The sequence below is a fragment of the Eptatretus burgeri genome, chromosome 2 (genome assembly GCF_056783735.1).
Source record: "Eptatretus burgeri isolate ZD-2024b chromosome 2, Ebu_testis_v1, whole genome shotgun sequence".
In the NCBI taxonomy this organism is placed as follows: Eukaryota; Metazoa; Chordata; class Myxini; order Myxiniformes; family Myxinidae; genus Eptatretus; species Eptatretus burgeri.
In genome coordinates, this window is record NC_140962.1 from 71029125 (window position 1) to 71050279 (window position 21155).

Below are 21155 nucleotides of genomic sequence, written 5' to 3' on the forward strand. Positions count from 1 at the left end.
TGTCTGTGTTTTCTTTCATTGACCCAGTATGGTTCGGGTTTGAGAATTAGTGAGGCCGCTTCTGCCGTAAATTGCTATTTGGACTGGCAGGTTTTGGTAATTCCCGCTCGGTTACGCCAGACCCGAGTTGGTAACAGCGACTCAGTTCGGACGAAGCCTGCCGAGGGTGTGGATTCCCCGGTAGTTAGACGGCATGGGTACTTAGGTAAATTGGAATAGACAAATAAACCCTACCCCACGCCGTCGAAATATTGGCGACCACGGTCGATTTAAGCGACCCGTCGGCTTCGGAGTTATCCGGAGCGACGACCTTCAATTCCGGGTGTTCGGTGGGAGACGGCCCAACTGCTCCATCTAGCGGTCGTTCCCCGCCCCCGAACCCGGCACCACAACAATACCGGTATGGCAATCCATAATACTTTCAACCCTTCTTTAACTCCAACTACCCATCAATCCATCGCTGGTCCCTCGCCTCTTGGCTTCCAAACGGTAACTCCTCAGTCCTCGCAATCCTCCCCTTTTTGCCTTTCAACCCCCATAATTCCTGTGGGAAACTTCCCTCACCTGAATCTACCCATTCGTTCCTGCATCTCAAACCCCTTTCAACATACTTTTGCCTCCCGACCCACACTTCACACCATCCCCTTCTAACCCCCCCCCCCCTACACTCTTCACCCGTTCATTCCACATCCAAAAACACCCTCCGCCTCCCCCCAACACATCACTACTTACCCTATTAACTCAGTTTCTTCAGTACAATAACCCGAATTACCCCCAATAACTCATTACCTATCGGCTATAATATACAATGAATCCCTCAGCGTGTGCAAATCACAGTGGAAATAAATAGATTTCCTTCTTTTCATAAATTCTTTGCTGCAAAACTCCCCAATAAAACTCCGATCATTGTCATCATCATGTGAGATAAACAGCAGCTGCTCCCTAAAGGGTAGATATACCGAGCTGTGACAACATCAGTGAAAAAGTCGAAGAAAATTGTTTGCAATCTTCAAATACCATACATGGACTACATGATTTAAAAAAGCTTTGATGCACTTGGCTAAACCTGGAACAGTGGAACGCATGATGTCAAGACGTACTAGGAAGAAAGGATAGTAGGTTTAAACTTTTAATTTTAACCCTCAGCACCTGAGCTCAGCACAAGCAATGGCGTTTTTCTTTGCCCTCGTGGCAGTTTTTAAAGCAATTGCCAATTGGTTATTTTATATGAATCGAGTGCGTTTTAGAAAGGCTGTGCCGATTACCAACATGGCGATCCATGATATTCATACTGGTGTGAAGCAATAACGGTATAAACCGGTACAGCGATCCGCGATAGTCGTACCAACATGGCGATCTGCGATAGCAATGGACACCGGCCTGTGTCGATTACCAATACTGATCTCGCTTTGAAACAAAATTATTTTTCATACAAGTTGAAGTTGGAAGTAAAATAACCTTTCTCATCATGGGGGAAAATTTTGAAAAATTACCATTCGTCAATGATGTGTCCGTCATATATGAATATGTAATGGGCCATTACATATTTTTGGAACTTGCGTAAAAAAAAGTAATAATAAAAATTTAAAATACCGGTCTTTAAACACGGTATGAGCCCACTGGTATAATCAATGTCTGAAAGGAGGGGGAACAAAAAACCATGAGCCGAGCACTCGGCTGGGGTTCAAACCGCCGACCTCCCAGACAGATTGGACACACCAACAATTATGCCACAGAGACTGGTTGATGACATCCAAGGAATAAATTTGACTAATTTCCAAAATTTGCAGATACAGTAGACGCCGCTTAATAAAGCCACTCGCTTTTTCGGACCACTTTGACTCAGTCGAGACTTATCCCTGTGGTCCCTGTGTTAGGAGACATCGGTTAATAAAACCAATCCATTGATTAATAACACCAATTGTTTCGTTTTGAAAAAAGATTTTGATTTGTACGCAACAGATACGTCATGAAGAATGACATGGCAGATATCGATTTTTTTTTTTTTTGTGTGTGTGCTCATCTGATGGCTTCTAAACAGAAACGAACTGACCTCCATGTGAAGAAAAAAGTTGAATTGCTTTATGGACTCCAAGGTCTAGGATCATGTAGCCAACGTAAAGCTGGTGAAACACTGGGAATTTCATGAACCCTTCTGATGAGTATGGTCAAGCAGGAAAAGCAATTGAGGGAAGAGGCGCAAATTGGCGGAGCAAGCAGGAAACGAAACGGATGTGGCAAAGGCGAAAATGTTGGAGTAGGCCTTCTGTGACTGTTTGAGCACGTGAGATTGTGGCATGCTCCTACCAATGGTCTTCTTGTGTGTCAAAAGGCAGAGAAGATTGCGGAAAAGTTATGGCAGACAGATTTCAAGGTGACGGACGGTTGGTTCCAGCGATGAAACGACACTGCTTGACCTTCAAGGAGAAGCTGCAGAGGCAGTAGAATACAGTAGAAGCAGGAAATATACAGTAGAAGCAGGAAAAGTTGCAAGAAATTCCGGAAACATATCTGCCTTCTTCCATTTACAATACAGATGAACCAGGAATTTACTGCAGAGCTTTACCAGACAGCGCATAAGTCTTGGCAGAAGCGGTACCGGAAGGAAATGTGTCAGAAATCAATGACATGAATGCATTGGGTTAGGATTGTGATGAAGACACCACTGAAGAAGGTAATGAAGTTGTCGAAGGCATTTCTTCAAATGCTGAAATGCAGGCTTGTCTTCACTGTCTGCAAATCGGTCTTGAGAGGCACAGATTTGACAAATTTCAAGGTGACATCAGGGATCTTTTGAGGGCATAACCCATGGTTTTATTATTATTATTTTGTATCCCTTGTCAAGGCTCATATGAGAGCTAAAGGCTCTGTCACACCTTGACGATTTAGTCAGCGTTTGCCTGACGTATGCAAAATTTGGCTAAAACGCTGGCACACGTCGAATACGTTATGGGTAAGCTTGTATACGTTAAGAGCACGCCGGCATATGTCATAGTACGCTGGCATATGTCGTAGTACGCTGGCATACGTCTTTGTACGTTGGCATACGTCGTAGTACGCCGAGGTGTTAGACAAATTTTCCACGCTTGAAATTTTTCTACGTATGCCAGCGTACGACTCACACGTTCCGCATAACGCTGGCCATAAGTTGTTGGCACATGACGCGATCGTCGACACACGTCGACACACGCTACTTGAAAGTTACTCATCAGTCGAAACACGTCGAGGTAATGTTTAGCGTACCCGAAACTTATTTCTAACCTATGAGTAACGTGTTGTAGGCACGTTACGCGATCTTTGACACACGTTACTTGTACGTTACTCATAAGTCGAAACACGTCAAGGTAATGGTCAGCGTCAGTGTTCCAGACTCCCTGTTTTTTTTTTTTCCTTCGTATGACGGTGATGTTGACACTTCGATTTCTAGTGCGGTTATAATATAATATAATTAATAGGCTGCCGCTCAACGACTTAAATCATAACCGCACTAGAAATCGAAGTGTCAACATCACCGTCATACCGAAGAAAAAAAAAAAACCAGTGAGTCTGGAACAATGATTGGCGTATACATGTAAACCAACCATTACATTGACGTGTTTCGACTTATGAGTAACGTACAAGTAACGTATGTCGACGTGTGTCAACAATCGCGTAACGTGCCTTCAACTTATGCCAGCGTATGCGGAATGTGTCGTACGTCGAGAAATTTTCAACATGCTGAAAATTTCTCGACGTACTCGGCGTATGACGACATATGCCAGCATACTACGACGTATGCCAGCGTGCTATTAACGTATACAAAACTTACCCATAACGTATTCGACGTGTGCCAGCGTGGTTCGGCAAATTTTTCATACGTCGGCATATGCTGGCTAAAACGTCAAGGTGTGACAGCGGCTTCACACTTCGATATCTAGTGCGGTTATGATTTGAATCGTCGAGCCGCAGCCTATGAATAGCCTACGCCACGTGATCGTCGGCGATACGCTGCCGCGCTATGCATAAGTTAGACTATCGTTGGGCATAGGTTGTGAACGCCGACAACATGCTAAGCATTTGTTGGTATAAGTTATCTATATATGATTAAAACGTTCTGTGTACATTACTAATACGTTTTGCATACGTCCAACATGTTATTATATGCCCAAAACCTAAAAAAACATCAATAGTTCAACGTACGCCAGCGTTTTACAAACATTTTGAGACCTTGCCATATGCTGGCTAAAATGTCAAGGTGTGACAGCCCCTTTACACACAACGCACAGCAAGGGGGGCATGAGACAAGAGGGGCAGAAGTGGGAAGAACAAGACAGTGAGGAAGAGACATTAGGAGATCTGTGGAAGGGAGAGGGATGGGGCGGAGAACATGGGGAATACATTACGGGGACTTTCAGGAAGGAATGCAGGGAATTTGAAGGAGGTGGGCTTGGGGTGGATTAACGGGGGTAGAAAAGATCGAGGATTTGTATGGGGGATGATAAGAGGTGGTGGTGAACAGCTGTTTTGAAGGCCTGGAGGGAAGAATGGGATTTAATAGAGCGAGGGAGTTTATTCCAAAGGTGGGAAAAAAGAGGAATGAAAGAGTGAAAGTGAGCAGTGATTCGTGATTTTGATAGTTTTACTAGAAGGGGGTTGTTGGCGGACCTTGAGCGTCCTGCGGAAATATGGTGGGGACAAATCGCAGACAGAGCAAGGGGGGGCGAGACCGGAGAGGAGACGGTAGAAGACAGAAAGACCACTGACATGCCTGCGGTGAGAGAGTGAGAGGCCCAAAGACTCAGCCTCATCACGGGAGATGCCAATGATCCGAAATGCCTTGGTTTCCACGGCGTGAAGCCGAGAAAGATGGGAGGCAGGAGCACCAGCCCCAAGGGAAGAGCAGTACTCCATCAGGCTGCGGACAAAAGCATTGTAAGTGGTCAGGAGTTCAGGTGGGCCGAGGAAGGCCTTTGCATGATGGAGGATTCCCAGTCGGCGACTGACTCTGGAAGCCAGGTTGGAAATGTGGCTTTCCCAGGAAAGATCTTGGCAGATTGTGAGACCCAGAAGCTTGAAAGAAAGGACTTCTTCCAGAGGATTGTTGAGAAAGTGAATGGGGGGGGGGGGTGGGCGGTTCTAAACGGTCCTTTTCGAGAAACATAGTGAAAGTGTGGACATTCAAACAGAGTGTGGAAAACTCGGTTACTGAACATTGAAGACATGAGAGTTCAAACAGACATTGAGCGATTCATTAATAATTAGGCCACATGTACTGCATTGTACAATCTGCATTTGGTTTGTTATGTGCAGAAATAACGAAAATGTGACAAACACAAAAAAACAAGCTCGAATGAGCTCAGATCCTCGTCCTCTTAATGATGATGTCACAAAAACGAATATGACGTCATTGTGATGCATCAGGTTTGCGATAAATTATCTGTGCTAATGCCCGGCTTGATTCCCTCAAACATAATTCAAACAGCTTGCCTAGTTTCGGAGATAATGGTATAGGCGATTTCCATTAGCGGCGATATTATAGTCAACTTTTTTTCTAGGAAGAATTTCCAAAATCAGAGATGGTTACTGCCTGCGCGTGGGCTTTCTGCATATACATGGCAAGTTTCACGAAGATCCGATGAAAACTCTGGGTTGTGAAACAAAAAGTCAAAAATAGAAATTACGTCATAGTGATGTAGCATACTGTATGCCAAGTTTCAATGAAAACTGTAGGCTGTGAAACAAACTAGCTTCGGAGATAATGGTATAGGCGATATCCATTAGTGGCAATATTATGACGTTAACTTTTTTTCTAGGAGGAATTTTCAAAATCGGAGATGGTTACTGTCTGCGCAGGGTATTTTTACATATATATGCCAAGTTTCAATGAAAACTGTAGGCTGTGAAACAAACTAGTTTTGGAGATAATGGTATAGGCGATTGCCATTAGCGGCAATATTATGATGTTAACCTTTTTTCTCGGAAGAATTTCCAAAATCGGAGATAGTTACTGCCTGCGCGTGGGCTTTCTGCATATACATGGCAAGTTTCACGAAGATCCGATGAAAACTCTGGGTTGTGAAACAAAAAGTCAAAAAACAGGAATGATGTCATAAAAATTGATATGACATCATAGTGATGTATCATATGTGTGGTAATTCATCTCTGCTAATGCCCTGTTCGATTCTCGCAAACAGAATTCAAAAAGCTTGCCTAGTTTGAGGTAATTTTTAGGCGATTTTCATTAGCGGAGATATTTTGATGTCATAACTTTTTTTTCGAGGAGGAATTTTCAAAATTAGAGATGGATACTGTCTGCGGAGGGTATTTTTACATGTATACGCCAAGTTTCAGGAAGTTTCGATGAAAACTGTAGGCTGTGAAACAAAAAAGTCCACAAGAACAACAACGTGAGTAAGACTTCGAGATCCTCCACGAGGATCTAAAAATTGTTGCCTAATCTGCAGGCCTGGGTTTATAAAACCATCGGTTAGTAAGACCAGATTAGCCCCGGTCCAAAAGTGCTTTTTATGAAGTAACAACCACTATATTTATGACAAAGTGTTCATATGAATGTTGTGGCTGATGTTCTTTACCCTCCAAGCATACCATACAAAGCAAGTGTTAATTTCATGGAAAACTCGTCCTTATTTTGACTGGAATCGATCCGTCAGCAAAAAAATAATCACCCAATTTTCTTGCCCAAATGTTGAGAGGGGGATGCTAACCCCAATAAGAGAGAAGGTGAAGTGATATTTTCCCTTTTTAAAAGCAAAAGAGTTTTGTTAACTTTAGACTTATGAAACAGATGGTGGACATATGAACAAAACAAAGGAATGATTAGATGTTTGAGCTCTATATGGAAGATGAAATTGTTTGAGTGGGAAACTGATTAGTTTCTGGAACGCCCTTCTGATCAAAGGGTAGTAAAAAGACTCGGAGATGTAGCCCCACCACTTCACCAAATCTTTATTACGTTTTGACTGCTTCTCACAAATAAACATTTTGACCCACAAACGTTCTGATCGCACTATAGAGGTAGGCTCAGGTTGTACAATTTAATATGCACGTTGCAAAAACTCAGTTGTACAAAGTTGGTAAAACCTACCACCTGGTTCTGTATAATCACATACATTCAAAAAAGCAATGCCACATCAACTCTGCTTTGAGCTCAAGTCTTGTGGCCCCATTGAACAACCTTGCCTTTTAATAATTCACATTTCAAAGTTGTATATTTTTCTATCCACCTTTAAACAAAATCATTAAGAAAATGTTACAAATGAAAAACGTTCCACGACCATCGAAGCAAAAGGATTCCATAATGAGATGATGCAATAATTCCTATCAAATTACCCCAGTCTCAAGAACGTTTTTTTTGTTTTGACATTTTATCCACCTGCAAGAACCTGCGAAGGACTTGTGATACCAATTTCGAAACTAAGCCATTGAACTACTCTTGCTCATGAAGACTAGTGTCAATCTGCATCGGCGGACAGGTAGAACGATGGATGGAATTGACAAGTCAATTGAGGAACCCTGACCGCCGTGGGAAGCAAAGAGAAGCTTATGTTTCGAGTGTTAACTTTCCAGATCAAAATATGATTAGCCACCTTGTGCAGCAGTCATCTTTCTATTTTCACTCCCTCTTACACATGAAACCAAAAATCAATGCTTTCACTCAGTTAGTAATTATGAATGATGTGCAGCGTAGTATGAAGAAAATGAAGACGAGGAACTTGATTTCCAGAAAGGCAGGCTTAAAATGAACAGTATAAAAATACATCTTCCTTCAACATTTGAAATCAACAGTATGTTTAAAAAAAAAAGAAGCTCTGAAGTGCAATTAAGTCATAATCAAGGTTACCAGTTACACACCCTAAAAACCCACCTTATCCCCATTCTCTTCCAAGAAGGCAAATTTGTTCTCAGTCTGTTTCAGGAAGGGCAATGTCACAAGGCCGTGGCACAATGGATCATGCCTATATCAAAGTCCTCATTCGATTCCACAGCACAATGGTAAGAATATAGTTCAAAAGTGAGTTTGAAGTCTGCCATATTGAAGGAAACAATTGATGGCAATCCACATCTGTCTTTATTTCACATTCTTATTGGTGTTCTCAAGCTTTACCGTTTGTTTTTGTTCATCATGTTTTGGTTCTCTATCAACCATATTATTAATCTCTTCATTAACTTCATCTTGTGCATCCTTAGCTTTGTCTTCCCTTTGCAGGACTGCTTCAATCTTGTTCTCCATTTGGTCTTTCTCAGGTTTAGCTTGGTTGGTTGGTTCTAGTTGATGGTTGTTTGGAGTCTTGTCTCTAGTCCTGTTCCTCAAAGCGTTTTGGAGATAAGGCGAGAGTGGAGCCACATACTGGCTCTGGAAGCCATATGCTCGCAGATGCAGGCTATAGTACTCGAGCACGTACATCCAAACCCAGTCCACGTAATGAAAGGAGATGGAGAAATCTGAACAGCACTCAGGACCCTACACCATACAACACACATTAATCATCAAACATATTCTTGCAAAACAAAATTAATGCGACAAACCACACTCAATACCAACATAAAAAGTGATTAAGGATACAACATTAGTGGTTGTCAAAAAGTAAAAAGATTGATGGCACAAATTTGAGTTTTCAAAATAAATATCAACATCAAAAATATCACCACATCAAAGCAATTTTGTGGGACACAAACTTTCAATGTTGCCATGAGCAGAGCTGTTATTGATCAAGCCATGTCATACAGGGCAGGTTCACGAGCATTTACAGATCGGCAAATTAAGGGACTAATCTGGAAACACCCGCTCCCTATGGGAGCGGCCAGAAGGATGAAATGCGAGTCATGTGTATCTGCATGTGCACAGTTGAGTTCCATTTGTATTCAAAGTCCTTTTTGCCTTAATTATATATTTTCACTCACTAAGCCAATGATGCTTTCGACTCAGCCATGTTATTATCCTTATTATTATTATTACTCTTATTATTTTAATAATTTTGTAATACCATTAATATTATAATGCCATTATTTCCAAATGGAATGCACTGAATTAAGTTGTGGTTGTAATGTTTTGTTTTTTTTTTAACGATTTTGGTAGGTGTGCAGACCAGTGACTTTTAACCTATACACCACCCATGTGTGTAAACATCCAATGATCTCCAAATTTTCCTCAGGAGAGTATTAAACAATGCTAATGGCCATTGGGACTGGGATTATGCATCTCATAAAATTCACAATTGGGCCATAATCGCACATCACATTTCAAGCCATGCCCGGGATAAGTCACATATGAAGCCACAAGATACAAGTTAAAAACACTCCACTTACAGAACACAGATAATTATCTGATGGCCAGGAAATAAAAATATAATAAAATAAACAATCGGACAGGCAATGGGATACATCATTCACACATAAAGACTCATTTAAGCACCTTTTCATGAAAGATTGAGGCCAAGCTGGAGCCTACCGACAGGCCTAACTAGTTGAGGCAGCTCTGGTCCGTTAGTCTGTGGAGGTGCAATAAACATGTGATAAGCATTTGGGAGGTGCATTATAACATGCCGATGTCATTTTTCCAGTTTTCAAACAACCTGAACTCTGACAATCAGTTCAAAGATCGTGTCCCAGTCACTCAACTCTGGTGGACATGCTTCTGCTCCTCTCTAAACAATGGTTGGAGGGCCTTAATTCAAAGAGGTTACGACCGTATCGTTGGACATATCTTGGGCATTCAACATTCTGGCATCCTGCTTTGCTTGCCAAGCTCTCTGGCAATCAAGTCTGCCTTCATTCTTGGGCTTCTGACTTCCTCCACTCATGCAGTCAACACGTCGCTTTCACTGGAGCCCAGAAAAAAACAATGAATGACAAATGGAACCATGGCCTTCAATCGTCGAAAAACTCACTGTCTCGGCCTGTCACTCAGGAAGGATAATAAAACTAACCCACACTTGTCTATTTCCATGGTCAGTCACTGGAAAAGGTTCAGTCTCTTGAACTTCCAGGTCTCACTCTCAGCCATGACCTCCCCTATGCCAATCACAAAGCAAAGCAAAGATGGCCCAGCTGTAGATTGGGCATCCTCTGTCGATCAAAGTCCTTCCTTGGAAAATCAGTCTACGATGCCTTTGTCCATAGCTCAATGGAGTACCGCTCTCCACTATGAGCTGGCACCCCAGCATCAAATCCATCTCTCCTGGATTATATGGAATCTAAACCTCTCAACATTACAGGAATCTCCCACGATGAGGCCAAATCACAAGGTCTGTTGTTTTCACATTGCAGGCAAGTTGGTGGTCTGTTTTTTTTTTTTTTTTTTTTTTTACTGCCTCTTATCCGATATTGCTCCCTTTGCTCTCTGTCCTCCCACCCTCCTCAGAAATTTCCAGACACATGCATCCTTCCATTAACTCTCTCCTAGTTGAACCTCCAAAATCCAGGCTGACTGCACACCTCAACTCCTTTGTTCCTCACTTCTCTCATAAATGGAACCTCACTTCTTTTCCAGAAGCCTCTCTTTCCCACTCTCCCCTTCAGGGCTCCAAGCAAGCAGTGCACCACTACCTCATGTCATTCCCCATCCTGATCCATGATCCCCATTACCCTTATTAACCCTTCCTGACCAAACCATCTTTCTTGCTTATCTCAGTATCAATTAAATCATCACTCTCCTCATTTATTCTCTTGCTGGTTGTGCTCAATTGTTAACTTGCCACCCCCACTGTCAATTCTTCCTGTCCGCTCTGAAGCATGCCTGTAATCGTCGAGACATTGACAGACAGACATCTCGCTCGGGGTTTTGGGATGGCTGTCCAGTAGTGCTGTATAGCCTGCAGTAATTCAACAACGTTCTTGGGTGGATTGAGATGTCGAATACTACACCCCAGTTCATCCCACAAGTGTTCAATGGGGTTCATGTTCGGTGATCTGGCAGGTGAGTCGAACGTCCAAACGTTGTTAGCATGAAGTAATACCGATGTCACCCTCGCTGTGTAGTGCCAAGAATTGTCTTGTTGGAACACAACTTGTCTGTTGCAATCATGTTGTCTGAGCATCAGTTGGGGAACTGGCTCCAGGATTATGTTGATGTGACCATGGTTGTTGAGATTTCTCTGAACAGCAATGAACAGTGATTGGAAGTGGACATTGATTATTTCCCACACCATCACCACCACCAACAACAAAGCGGTCTCCATCAATTATACGATTCTGTGCCAGCCATTCACCCTGACGTCTATAAACGAGTGAACCTCCATCTGGAAAACTCAGATGAAATATCGAATCGTCAGAGAAGATGATGTCACGCCATCTTCTGTGTCCCAGGTTTCCACCATTTGCTGCCAATTGTTGTCATACAAGATGATGCCTGTGCATCAGGATCTGACTTTGATGGGGTTCGTGGCACCGTATACCATCCGTGGCAAGACATCTTCAGACAGTTTTGACCCTAATGGTTGATTGCATTGTCCCAAGCAGTATCTGTCGCTGTCTGGAACCGATTGCACAAGTGCTGGAGGCAGATGTTATGGTCTTGTCTTTCTCTGTCATTACATGTGGCACTCTGGAATGAGAACGATCATCGACTCACCATGTCAAGTTTAATTAGTCTCTCAGTCGAGAAATGGTTGCTGGGTGAACATTTAACCAATGAAAAACAAGTCCGTTACACTCCAGCATTTCAATTGCCTGGTCCCTCTCGGGACAGTCTCGGGACTGTTGGGAGTTCGTCAATTGTGTCATTTTGCAGACGTGTGCCAAAACCTTATTGTATGTTGCTTTCACAGGGCCTAGGTGCCCACAATGCAAGTGCAAAGCAAAATATTTGCCATGTGGTGACATTTGAGTCTGCCAATTTCAATATCTGTCTATCTCCGTCTCTCTCATACCTATGCTGGCTGTACCCATTTGTTATCCTGCTACTCTATTGGCAATTTCACTTTGCTCGTCCATGAGCCTCGTTCTTGTCAGAGGAAAAAAAACATGTTGAATTCAAGCCTGTATAACTTTGGAATAACCGTTTCTCATGGCTGAAGATGTTTTGATTTTATGAGAGTGAGACGAGTCTGCCTGGGGCAGAAATTTGAAGATGAAAAAGCTTTGCTGTGTCAATAAGCAAAAGCCTTTTCTGAGAAAGCAAGCAAGCTTGTCAAACAGTGGCAAAAGTGTACTGGTCCTGAGAGCTACTTGTCCTGAAATTATGCAATTCAGTTTATGTACAATAATAATCATACACTGAGCAAAAAAGAAATTCACTTTAACTATTCACTCCCTCTTGGAACATTAGGGTAAAATATTGTTGCGGGACAGAGGTCTGGCGGAGAACGACCACTAGGTTGGGGAAACTACGTCGATTGCCACCAGACTCCCCGCAATTGTAGGCCGTCGCTCACAGATAATTCCGTGATGCGGCGGGTCGCTTAACCGACAGTGGACGCCAATACCTCAACCGCGTGGCGTAGGGTCCTCCTGTCTAGAATCAAGTTACCTAATTAACCACGCGGTTTCGACTACCGGAGAACCACGCCCACGGTACGCCTTGCCCGGACCGGATCACTCTACAAACTACCGACTACCTTTCCGGATCGGATGCAGCCGAGCGGCACTGCCAAGGACGTACCGGCAAGAACGAACGAATTGTTGGGAATAAAGACCCGGATAAACTTAGATCCGAACCATGCTGGACCAATGGAGGAAAAGACAAAGATGAGCTGGGAACATTTCTACAATTATTTATTTACAATAATAAGCGGGGAAAAGCATGTGGCACAACAAAGGTTTTATTGGGGATGTAATGCAGGGGAAGGATGAGAGAGGTGTGGTGCGGAAATTTTACAAGCAACTTACAAAAGCGGACACAGTGCATACTTGACGCGAGATTAATAAAAGCAATAACAATCACAACAATGAACATCTTATGCAGGCTTATCGAACGGACAGGTACCACACACTCAGACAAAATAAACCCAATGGAAGGCAAAGGACTTTTGCAGCCAGAGAGGGAGGGAGTTGAAGTCACAGTTCTTGGTACCTGAGCGTTTCGGGGGAAGGGGTGCTACGTGGTGCGGCACCCAACAAAAGCTGTGCAGTTCGGTCCACAGCCGCACGTGTGGTAATCGTGTCTGGCGGAGTCCAAGAGGCGAGAGATGAGCAGTCGGCAGGACCAGGTCAGAGGTTTGGACAGGGTCGTGTGGGCGAGCCGTCGATGCGAGACGTAGGCAGAGCCAAGCAGCCGGAACACTTTCACAACAACTCGCAATTCTCTTCAACCTCCCCAACTTCTTCACAATTCCGACGACGACGAGAGCCTTCCCTCACATCCAACTCAACTCTGAGGATTGTCCCATACTTTATAGATCATGGAGTTCGGGGTGGAGCCATGGCGAAGCCGACGTCATTGTCCGTCCCGATTGGACCGGGCCTTCATGTGGTCCGCCTTTCTGGGCGGGGTTTCGGCCAGACACTGGTAAGGACCGCCCACACCGCCGTGTCTGGATTTGGGAAGGTGAATGGTGGCGCAGCTACTATAACGAACCTCAGGATTCTGCCTCAGAAAACAAGTCTCTGAAGACAGCGGGTAGACAGTGGAAGTGCTTGTCTAGCCCAAAGTGCCCGTCGGGATTTGGGCTTAGGAGACGAGACGAGGGTAGCAAGCGAGATGAAGGTACCGTGGATCAAATAAAAGGGGAAATAAAATTACAAAGGGAAAAAACGATTTATTAATCCTAACTATAGCCCATCGCAACACACTCCCTCGTCTTCCCACTAGACACAAGGTAGGGACCTAACTACACGTATATTAATGAAATAACTGACTCGGGACAACTGTATGTTGTATGCATACGGTTGCGAGAACCGTAACAATATGACATATTTCCATGACTGGAAAACATACCCACTTCTCAGGGAGGTGGGGGTGGGGGGGGTAAATGCAACACTTGCTGAAAATAACGACTAACTGAAGTGCAGAGTTTTGCTGATGCAAGACTATTTATTCTATCATTGAAGAAAAAAATAAAAATAAAAAAACCTTTTGGTAATCCCTTAGCTTCTACAGAATCTCTTAACATGTACACATAATGTGACGGTTGTGAACTGAGGACTTTGTACACCTCCCGGGAGAATAAATCCAGAATATTAAAGTTAGTTGTGCCATAGTATTCTGTTTAGCAATTAAGTTATATTGTGTAAATGTGGAAAGACGTGCGTTGTGAAAGTGAGTTGGATTAAGTTAATGTCCTTTCCGTCTCTGACTTTCACATCGCACCATTTCACGCCAAACACTCGAACTCGCATCGACGTGCTTGTTCTTTAGTGGAGAGGTGAACACGATCTCAAGGGAGGCGAGCGTAGTTTCAAAGTAAATGAGTGCAAGTTTCAAAGCCCCCTGCCCCCCTCCCACACACGGGGTGCCTCTGTGGTGCCGCTCTGCCAATCAGGTGCTGCCACAGCAAAGGAAGCAGAGCCCTACCAACGGCCATCACAGCCACTCATACACCCCCACAAATCCTGTGCCAATGAGGGGATGCCAGGCCAAGAAAACAGGGAGGGGGGATGAATAAAAAAGGGGGAGCGCACAGAGAAAATGAGACAGAACAGAGTTTACCAGAAGAAAACCGAGGATAAATCTGTATAAATAAAACGCGTCACGCTGCCTCAAAGTCACCGCCTGCCCTCGAATGACTGCACGAGATCCCCACAGCCACGCGGATCATCTCGTTCGGCTTGAGGATGTCCCATAGGATACCCGCATGAACGGGCGCTGCCACAGCAGACAGAGGAGTCCAGAGGGAAGCAAGCCCAAAATGCCAAGTAGTGGGTACTGCAGTAATCTCTGGAGAGGTTACTGAAGGTGCGCTATGTATGTGCCGCATTTAATACACCCCACACTTCATCTTTCATACTCTGAATTTGTTAAACCCTTCTCCCACTCTTTTCTTCTTTCAGGTGTCTGGATCCATTTAATGTAAAGGTGTTCAGTCATTGTTGTCAGACATCTGAGGGTGGATTTTATCATGTAGGGAATGAGGGAAATGTATCCATGCTTGTAAATTGATGATTATGGCTTGCGTTGTGCAATCCTGATTTCTCTGGCCATTTTCCCGTTTGAATTCCCAAACTGCCATTCCTCCCACCAATTTCCCGCTCTACAGCTTGGTACTTAATAAATTAATGATTAAAGTCGATTTAGTGTCTTGACTTATCCTTCTTGGGTTTGGTCTGACATAGCACTTCTGGAAATAATTAGCTCAAGTAACCAATTGGCCCATTTCATAACAACAATGTGAGGTGTAGTGTTGGTTCGCTCAGCCAACTAGTAGCCATTACGTGGGCACAGGCATGATTCTCCATTTGTTTAATTCATCTCCAAAGGTATGGTAAACCGATCCTAGGAATGAAGATCCAGCTGGAGGTGAGTGCTGTCGACGATGTCTGTGGTCTTTTTATAGACTCGTTGGGTTGCAGAGTTATCTGACCAACAACCATCACTGTGGTGAGGTGTGGGAGTTGGAACTCCCTGACGACCGTAAAAGCACACACACACACACACCCCTAGGGATTCTTTAACCGCTGGATGGAATGAGCTGAAAACTGGTGGTTGTGTTTGGGGTATGCCAGGCAAGGTTTGCAATGGTTAAAAAAAATAAATTTTCAATCATAGCCTGGGGGTGAGAAACAGCGTGGGGTGGGGGGAGGGACCCCCCCCCCCCAATAATGGAAATGTGTATTAATATCTAGTGCCACACAATGGAAATGGGTATTACAAGTTATAACCAGAGAAAAGCATAAAAGTGCAGTGGGTGAAATCAACCCATCCATATGGACTGATTCTTTACTTTTTCAAATAATTTCTCATCAGGGTACAACTTGAAGGTACAACAGTAACATCAGTTACCATGGTGGTTTACCTCATTGGCAGGGTAGTAGCAGTATTTCCAATACCAAAAGCTTTTTGGCAAAACACCACGGATGAGATGGTGTTCAGGAACAAATGGATGAAAGGTTTCACGTTTTACAGCGTCACGAGAGTCCCCAGGTTTGACTCCAGTTTTCTCCATGCAGCCCCCCAGGGCCAGGTCCTCCACGGTACTCGTGTGCGTACAGGTTCCATCATTGAAGGCCGTAACAAAACGGTGCAATGCCTCTCGGCTCAAGACATAACCTGCTCCACCACTCATGTAACCCTGCTTGACATATGGACGAAAGTGACGCCCAAAGTAGATTGGTTGTTCAGGAGTATAATTTGAGAGCATCAGCCTGGAAGAAGAAGAAAATGGGGGAGGGGTGGTCATTATAGGGATGTGTCAAAATGGACACTCCAGACTCGTTTTCTATTTAGCTTTGTTGGAGATAACTTTGGAACTTTTGGAATGTGATGATTGGGAGAAAGTGTGACAAATACATATTGCCTTATGGAGAAGTTAAAGTTTAAGCCAAAACAGTGTGTGTGTGTGTGTGTGTGTGTGTGTGTGTGTGTGTGTGTGTGTGTGTGTGTGTGTGTGTGTGTGTGTGTGTGTGTGTGTGTGTGTGTGTGTGTGTGTGTGTGTGTGTGTGTGTTGAATGTTGACTCATTATTATTATTTTTTTTCTTCAGTTTAAACACCTGTCTGGACATATTTATTATGGTGGCCGAGGTATTTATTATTATTATCTGGACATCTTATGTTGTGTAACATATTTATTAAAATACCGAATACCCTTTTCTTGAAGGTATGCTTGGACACAGAAATGACAATTTTCTTGAAGGCTTCTTGCTGTCATTTATGTATCAGAAATATATGACAGATTAACATAATGACAGGAAATACCTCCCCATCTTCCCATAGTTAAATCAGTATGTATTCCCTTACTTATTATATATAATCCTGTTCTTTGTGTTTTCATGATATAAACTATGGCAAAACCATTATTGATTTTACCCTTATTAAATTATTTTATTTGTTGTTTGCGAATCGTGCTTCCACAAAACTCATTCTCGCCCCCAAGTGGATAATATTCTTCCTTACGAGACTGATTTATTGTTCCAGGCCTTCTAGGTTAATTTTAAATGAACAATTATACCCTAAATCATTCATATTATATCCCCATTGTTCTATTCTCATTCAAACGATACACCCTTCTTTATAAAATTTTATTTTAATTGGAACTGTGAATTCTGTATCACCCGGAGATAACATGAACACTTCTGTATCTTTGGAATACACAGCCGTTTTATTTAAGGATATATATTGTGATAAATCACTTAATCTCACCAAGTCATTTGCATCAGTCGAGCTTGGATAATTTATTAATTTATAAGCATTTTTCATATTAATATTTTTTGCTCTACTATATTTCTGTCGTTCAGTCTGTGCCTTTGTGTAATAATTTGATAAATCAATATCCAGTTCTTGGGATACACCAAAGATAGATGCGTCATTGTTATATATGGATACAGATAGTTTTATATGAGAAATTAAGACAAGTGATGTATTTGAGGATATGATTGAATATATATATATATATATATATATATATATATATATATATATATATATATATATATATATATATATATATATATATATATATATATCTATTATAACACCAAGCTTGCACACTAAAAACTCGGCTCGCCGTCACACAATCCCTATGAAATTGCTGTGGCACTTAGTGGACATGCCGACAATGTTTGGGAAGTCTTGGCGTTCCATAGTACCACTTGCATTTTGCACAATGCGTATTTTTGTCATTCCCCGTGTACGGTCTGTCGTCTGCTACCAGCTATGTTGTACTGCTATCCCGTGCATGTGCACGGGTATCGCTAGTGTGTATATATATATATATATATATATATATATATATATAGTTACGGTTGTGGAAATTCACAGATCACCATTCAGGTTCCCCGAAGATCAGTTATGTCGATAAGTGTGTGTCCAGATTAGATTTCCCCACCAATGTCTAAAGGGCATTATTCATGTACCGGGCTGTGCATCTTTGAGTTAGCCGTTATTCTGTTCTGTCTTTTATTTCAACCAAAACCGCATCTCAACAACCATGCCATCCCCACCACAGCGCCAACCACACTACAACCATGCCACGACCACCACCACCACCACCACAACAGCATCTCAACAGCTCCCGCCCCGATTTCCCTCAGACCGACGAAAAGAAAGAATGTCGGTTATCAGACCAAAAGAGCCAAGCCAAGCTCTGTTGGAATTTTCCCTCAGAACGACGAAAAGAAAGAATGTCAGTGATCGGGCCAAAAGAGCCAAGCCGAACCCCCCCCCCTGGAATGTCCCCCCGCGCGCCGAGAAGGGAGGGGCGAACGCTCCGGGCGATAAATGGGCCGCATTGGAGCGCTGAGAATAGGCAGTCGAGTTCGGGAAAGGAGTGCAGGAGGGAGTTGGCAGGTGGTGGTTGGCGAGAGGGTGAGAGAGTCCCTCTCCTTGGTCGTTGTAGGCTCCGTTAGAGTCGAGAGTGGAGTTGGGAGCTGGTGGAGTCCGGTCGAGTAGAAGCCGGAGAGGAGCTGCCAACCGGATCGCCGTTGGAGGCACTGGTGGAGTCCAGCGGAGTGCGGGCAGAGACACCGAGGGTCGCCAAACCAGGGCCCAGCAAGTCACCACGAGGGTGGCAGGTAACCTGCCCGGCCTCTCAGAGCCTTGCGGTCATCCCGGCTCCGAGGAACATTAAAGGCCTACAGGCCCAGTTCTCCCTTTTCTTTCCTGGGGTTTTTGCATGGAAGTCTGTGGCGCCTTGTCCGATATGTAGAATTGTGGTTAAGTGCATGTACAGAATAAATAGACAACGGCTGTAGGTTTTTCTTGCTCGTGTCTTGTCCCTTACCCCTATTCATTGCATACGTGCCTGATTACAAATAAATGTCCTCATTGTTTGAATATTCACCTGCTCGTTGCATCCCTTCCTCCATTGAACTGCCATAATTGCGTTCGGAATAAACAACTGGTTATTAATAGCCAATAAGATAATCGGGTCCAACGGGGCTTGGCGATAATAAACCACTCAGCAATCGCAGACGGAAAGAGCTGCTTAAAGCAGCTCGTTTTCGAGCAGGTCCCATTGAGGTACAACCTCTCGGTAGTCTGTCTGCGCGAATAATTAGGTAAATCGACAATTCGGCGATCGACCCTGTAGTGCAGGCAGAGAGAGCATTGACAAGGTTGTGGTGTGGTTAAAAACACACCCGTAGCTGGATTTTGGCGTTGATCCGAAAGCTGCGACTGGATTGCCACGGTCGGTGGGCGCGCGGCCGCAATTAGCTAAAGGCGGTCGCCCGCACGCCGGAGTGGCGGAAATCCACAACAATATGATACAAGTAATTATAAGTCAGGTGACGTGTTGTTTTCATCAAAGAATAAAAAGGTTATTGGTAAGTTTAAAGATGAATTGGGTGGGAAGGTCATGAGTGAATTTATAGGATTGAGATCAAAGTCTTATGCTTTCACGTGTATTGATAATAATAACATTGAAAGGTGTGATAAGAAGCTAAAGGGAATAAATAAAAATTTAATCAAGGAAACAATAAACTTTAAACATTATTTCAACTGTTTAACCTTAAAGAAGGAAGAGTACAGAAAAATGAATACAATAAGAAGTTATAAACATCAATTATATATAGAAGAGATAAATAAGAAAGCATTAGGAGCTTTTGATGATAAAAGATATATTTTAGGGAATGGAATCAATCGTCTCCCTTATGGTTACAAGTATAAGTGTTAAGATATTGGGTTGGGAATTTTAACAGGCTACCACTGTCTTTTTACTGATTTATAAATGATAGAACCAAGCAATAACCAAACCAAAGAGTGGAGATGTAATCAGCTTTGGTATTTAAATGGAAAACATAAAGAATGTGAGAAATATCAAATAAGTCTTATTGAAGAAATTACCGGGGTAAAAGTAGATAAAACAAATAAGCGGATAAATTTAATTACAAATAAGTTGGAGGATGTTAAGAAAAAAAATTAATATCCTTGAACGGACTGAAAACTTTGATGGTTATCAATTGAACAATGGAAAAACGATTTACTACAATCTCAAAATGATATGTGGTTCAGGAGGTGGTCAAATAAGAGCATTAAGAGAAGTTTATAATTTCATTTCTGCTCAACAAAGACACTTAAAACCAAAAACCAAGTTCAAAGTTATTATTTGTGAATATACTCGATGGAAATGAATGTTATAATTAAATTAAGTTATTCCCTAAAGTAGAACATGGACAAATATTCATTGGTTCGCTCTTTGAGTAAAATGAAAATATGAAAGGGAAGAAGTGCTTTAATCATAAGTCTCAATCTTTCAGTCTCAATTTTTTTATTTGCTTGTATGAGAGGGAAGGGGATAGGTGGAGAGAGAATGAGTCTCCTATAAGCCTGGTGTTGGCTCAGTGGTTAGGGTGGCGGCTTGGGATCCTAGGGTCCTGAGTTCAAGCCCCGTCGGCCGCTGAATTAATACACCAGGGGATTGACTCGGCCTGTCATCCTTCCGAGGTCGGCGAAATGAGTACCAGTTCCAGTGTGTGTACTGCTAGAGGGGCACTGCATCAGCGACACAGTCGCGCCTCAAGAAATGATAGCTACCCTGGCAGCTAAGCTGCCATACGACCACCACCAGTCTCCTATTTGGAGCTTCTGGGGCTTGGGTCAGAAAGTTTTTCCCTTTCCCCCCATTCATTTGAATGGGCGTCCCAGAAACCCCATTTATCATCTACTTATGAGGAGATGGAAACACTGGAGGGACAGAAAAGGGTGTACAAGGTAGCGAAACAACGGGAAAGAGCAAGAAGAGACATCCCAACTATGAAGGTGATCAAAGACAGGGAAGGGAACATCTTTGTTGAGGAAGAAATGGTTAGAGCTAGGTGGAAAGAATACTTTGAAATGCTGCTAAATGAGAGGAATGAAGTGGAAGAGCTGATTGAAACACCACCACTGGAAGGACCAATCAAAATGGTAACAATGCAGGAAGTCAGCGAAGCCATCAGGAAAATGAAGAAGAACAAAGCAGCGGGACTATCCGAAGTAACCATCGAAATGATCAAAGCACTCGGACACCATGGAGTCCGTTGGACCCACTGGATCCTCGAGAACATCTGGATAACAGGGAATATGCCAGAAGACTGGAGAGAAAGTGTACTGGTTCCAATCTACAAACAAAAAGGAGATGTGCTC

The 21155-nt window shown here is 43.1% G+C and overlaps 1 protein-coding gene and 1 long non-coding RNA gene across 8 annotated transcripts in view; one reads left to right on the forward strand and one right to left on the reverse strand.

Moving 5' to 3' along the window:
• The window catches only part of LOC147032274 (uncharacterized), a 68323-nt gene that overhangs the window by 12089 nt on the left and 35079 nt on the right, over positions 1-21155 (forward strand). The gene's annotated exons all lie outside the window — the stretch shown is intronic.
• The window catches only part of LOC147032275 (glycoprotein-N-acetylgalactosamine 3-beta-galactosyltransferase 1-like), a 78027-nt gene continuing 63801 nt past the window's right edge, over positions 6930-21155 (reverse strand). For 6 of the 7 annotated variants that reach the window (XM_085869712.1, XM_085869710.1, XM_085869713.1 and 3 more), the window contains 2 exons: positions 15888-16236; positions 6930-8461 (listed from right to left, as the gene is read on the reverse strand). In XM_085869712.1, coding sequence (XP_085725838.1) covers positions 8069-8461; positions 15888-16236 — 742 coding nt within the window. In that variant the 3' untranslated portion in view covers positions 6930-8068. Of the gene's footprint in view, positions 8462-9412; positions 9489-15887; positions 16237-21155 lie in introns of all 7 variants that reach the window. The other variant, XM_085869716.1, reaches the window with a different exon arrangement.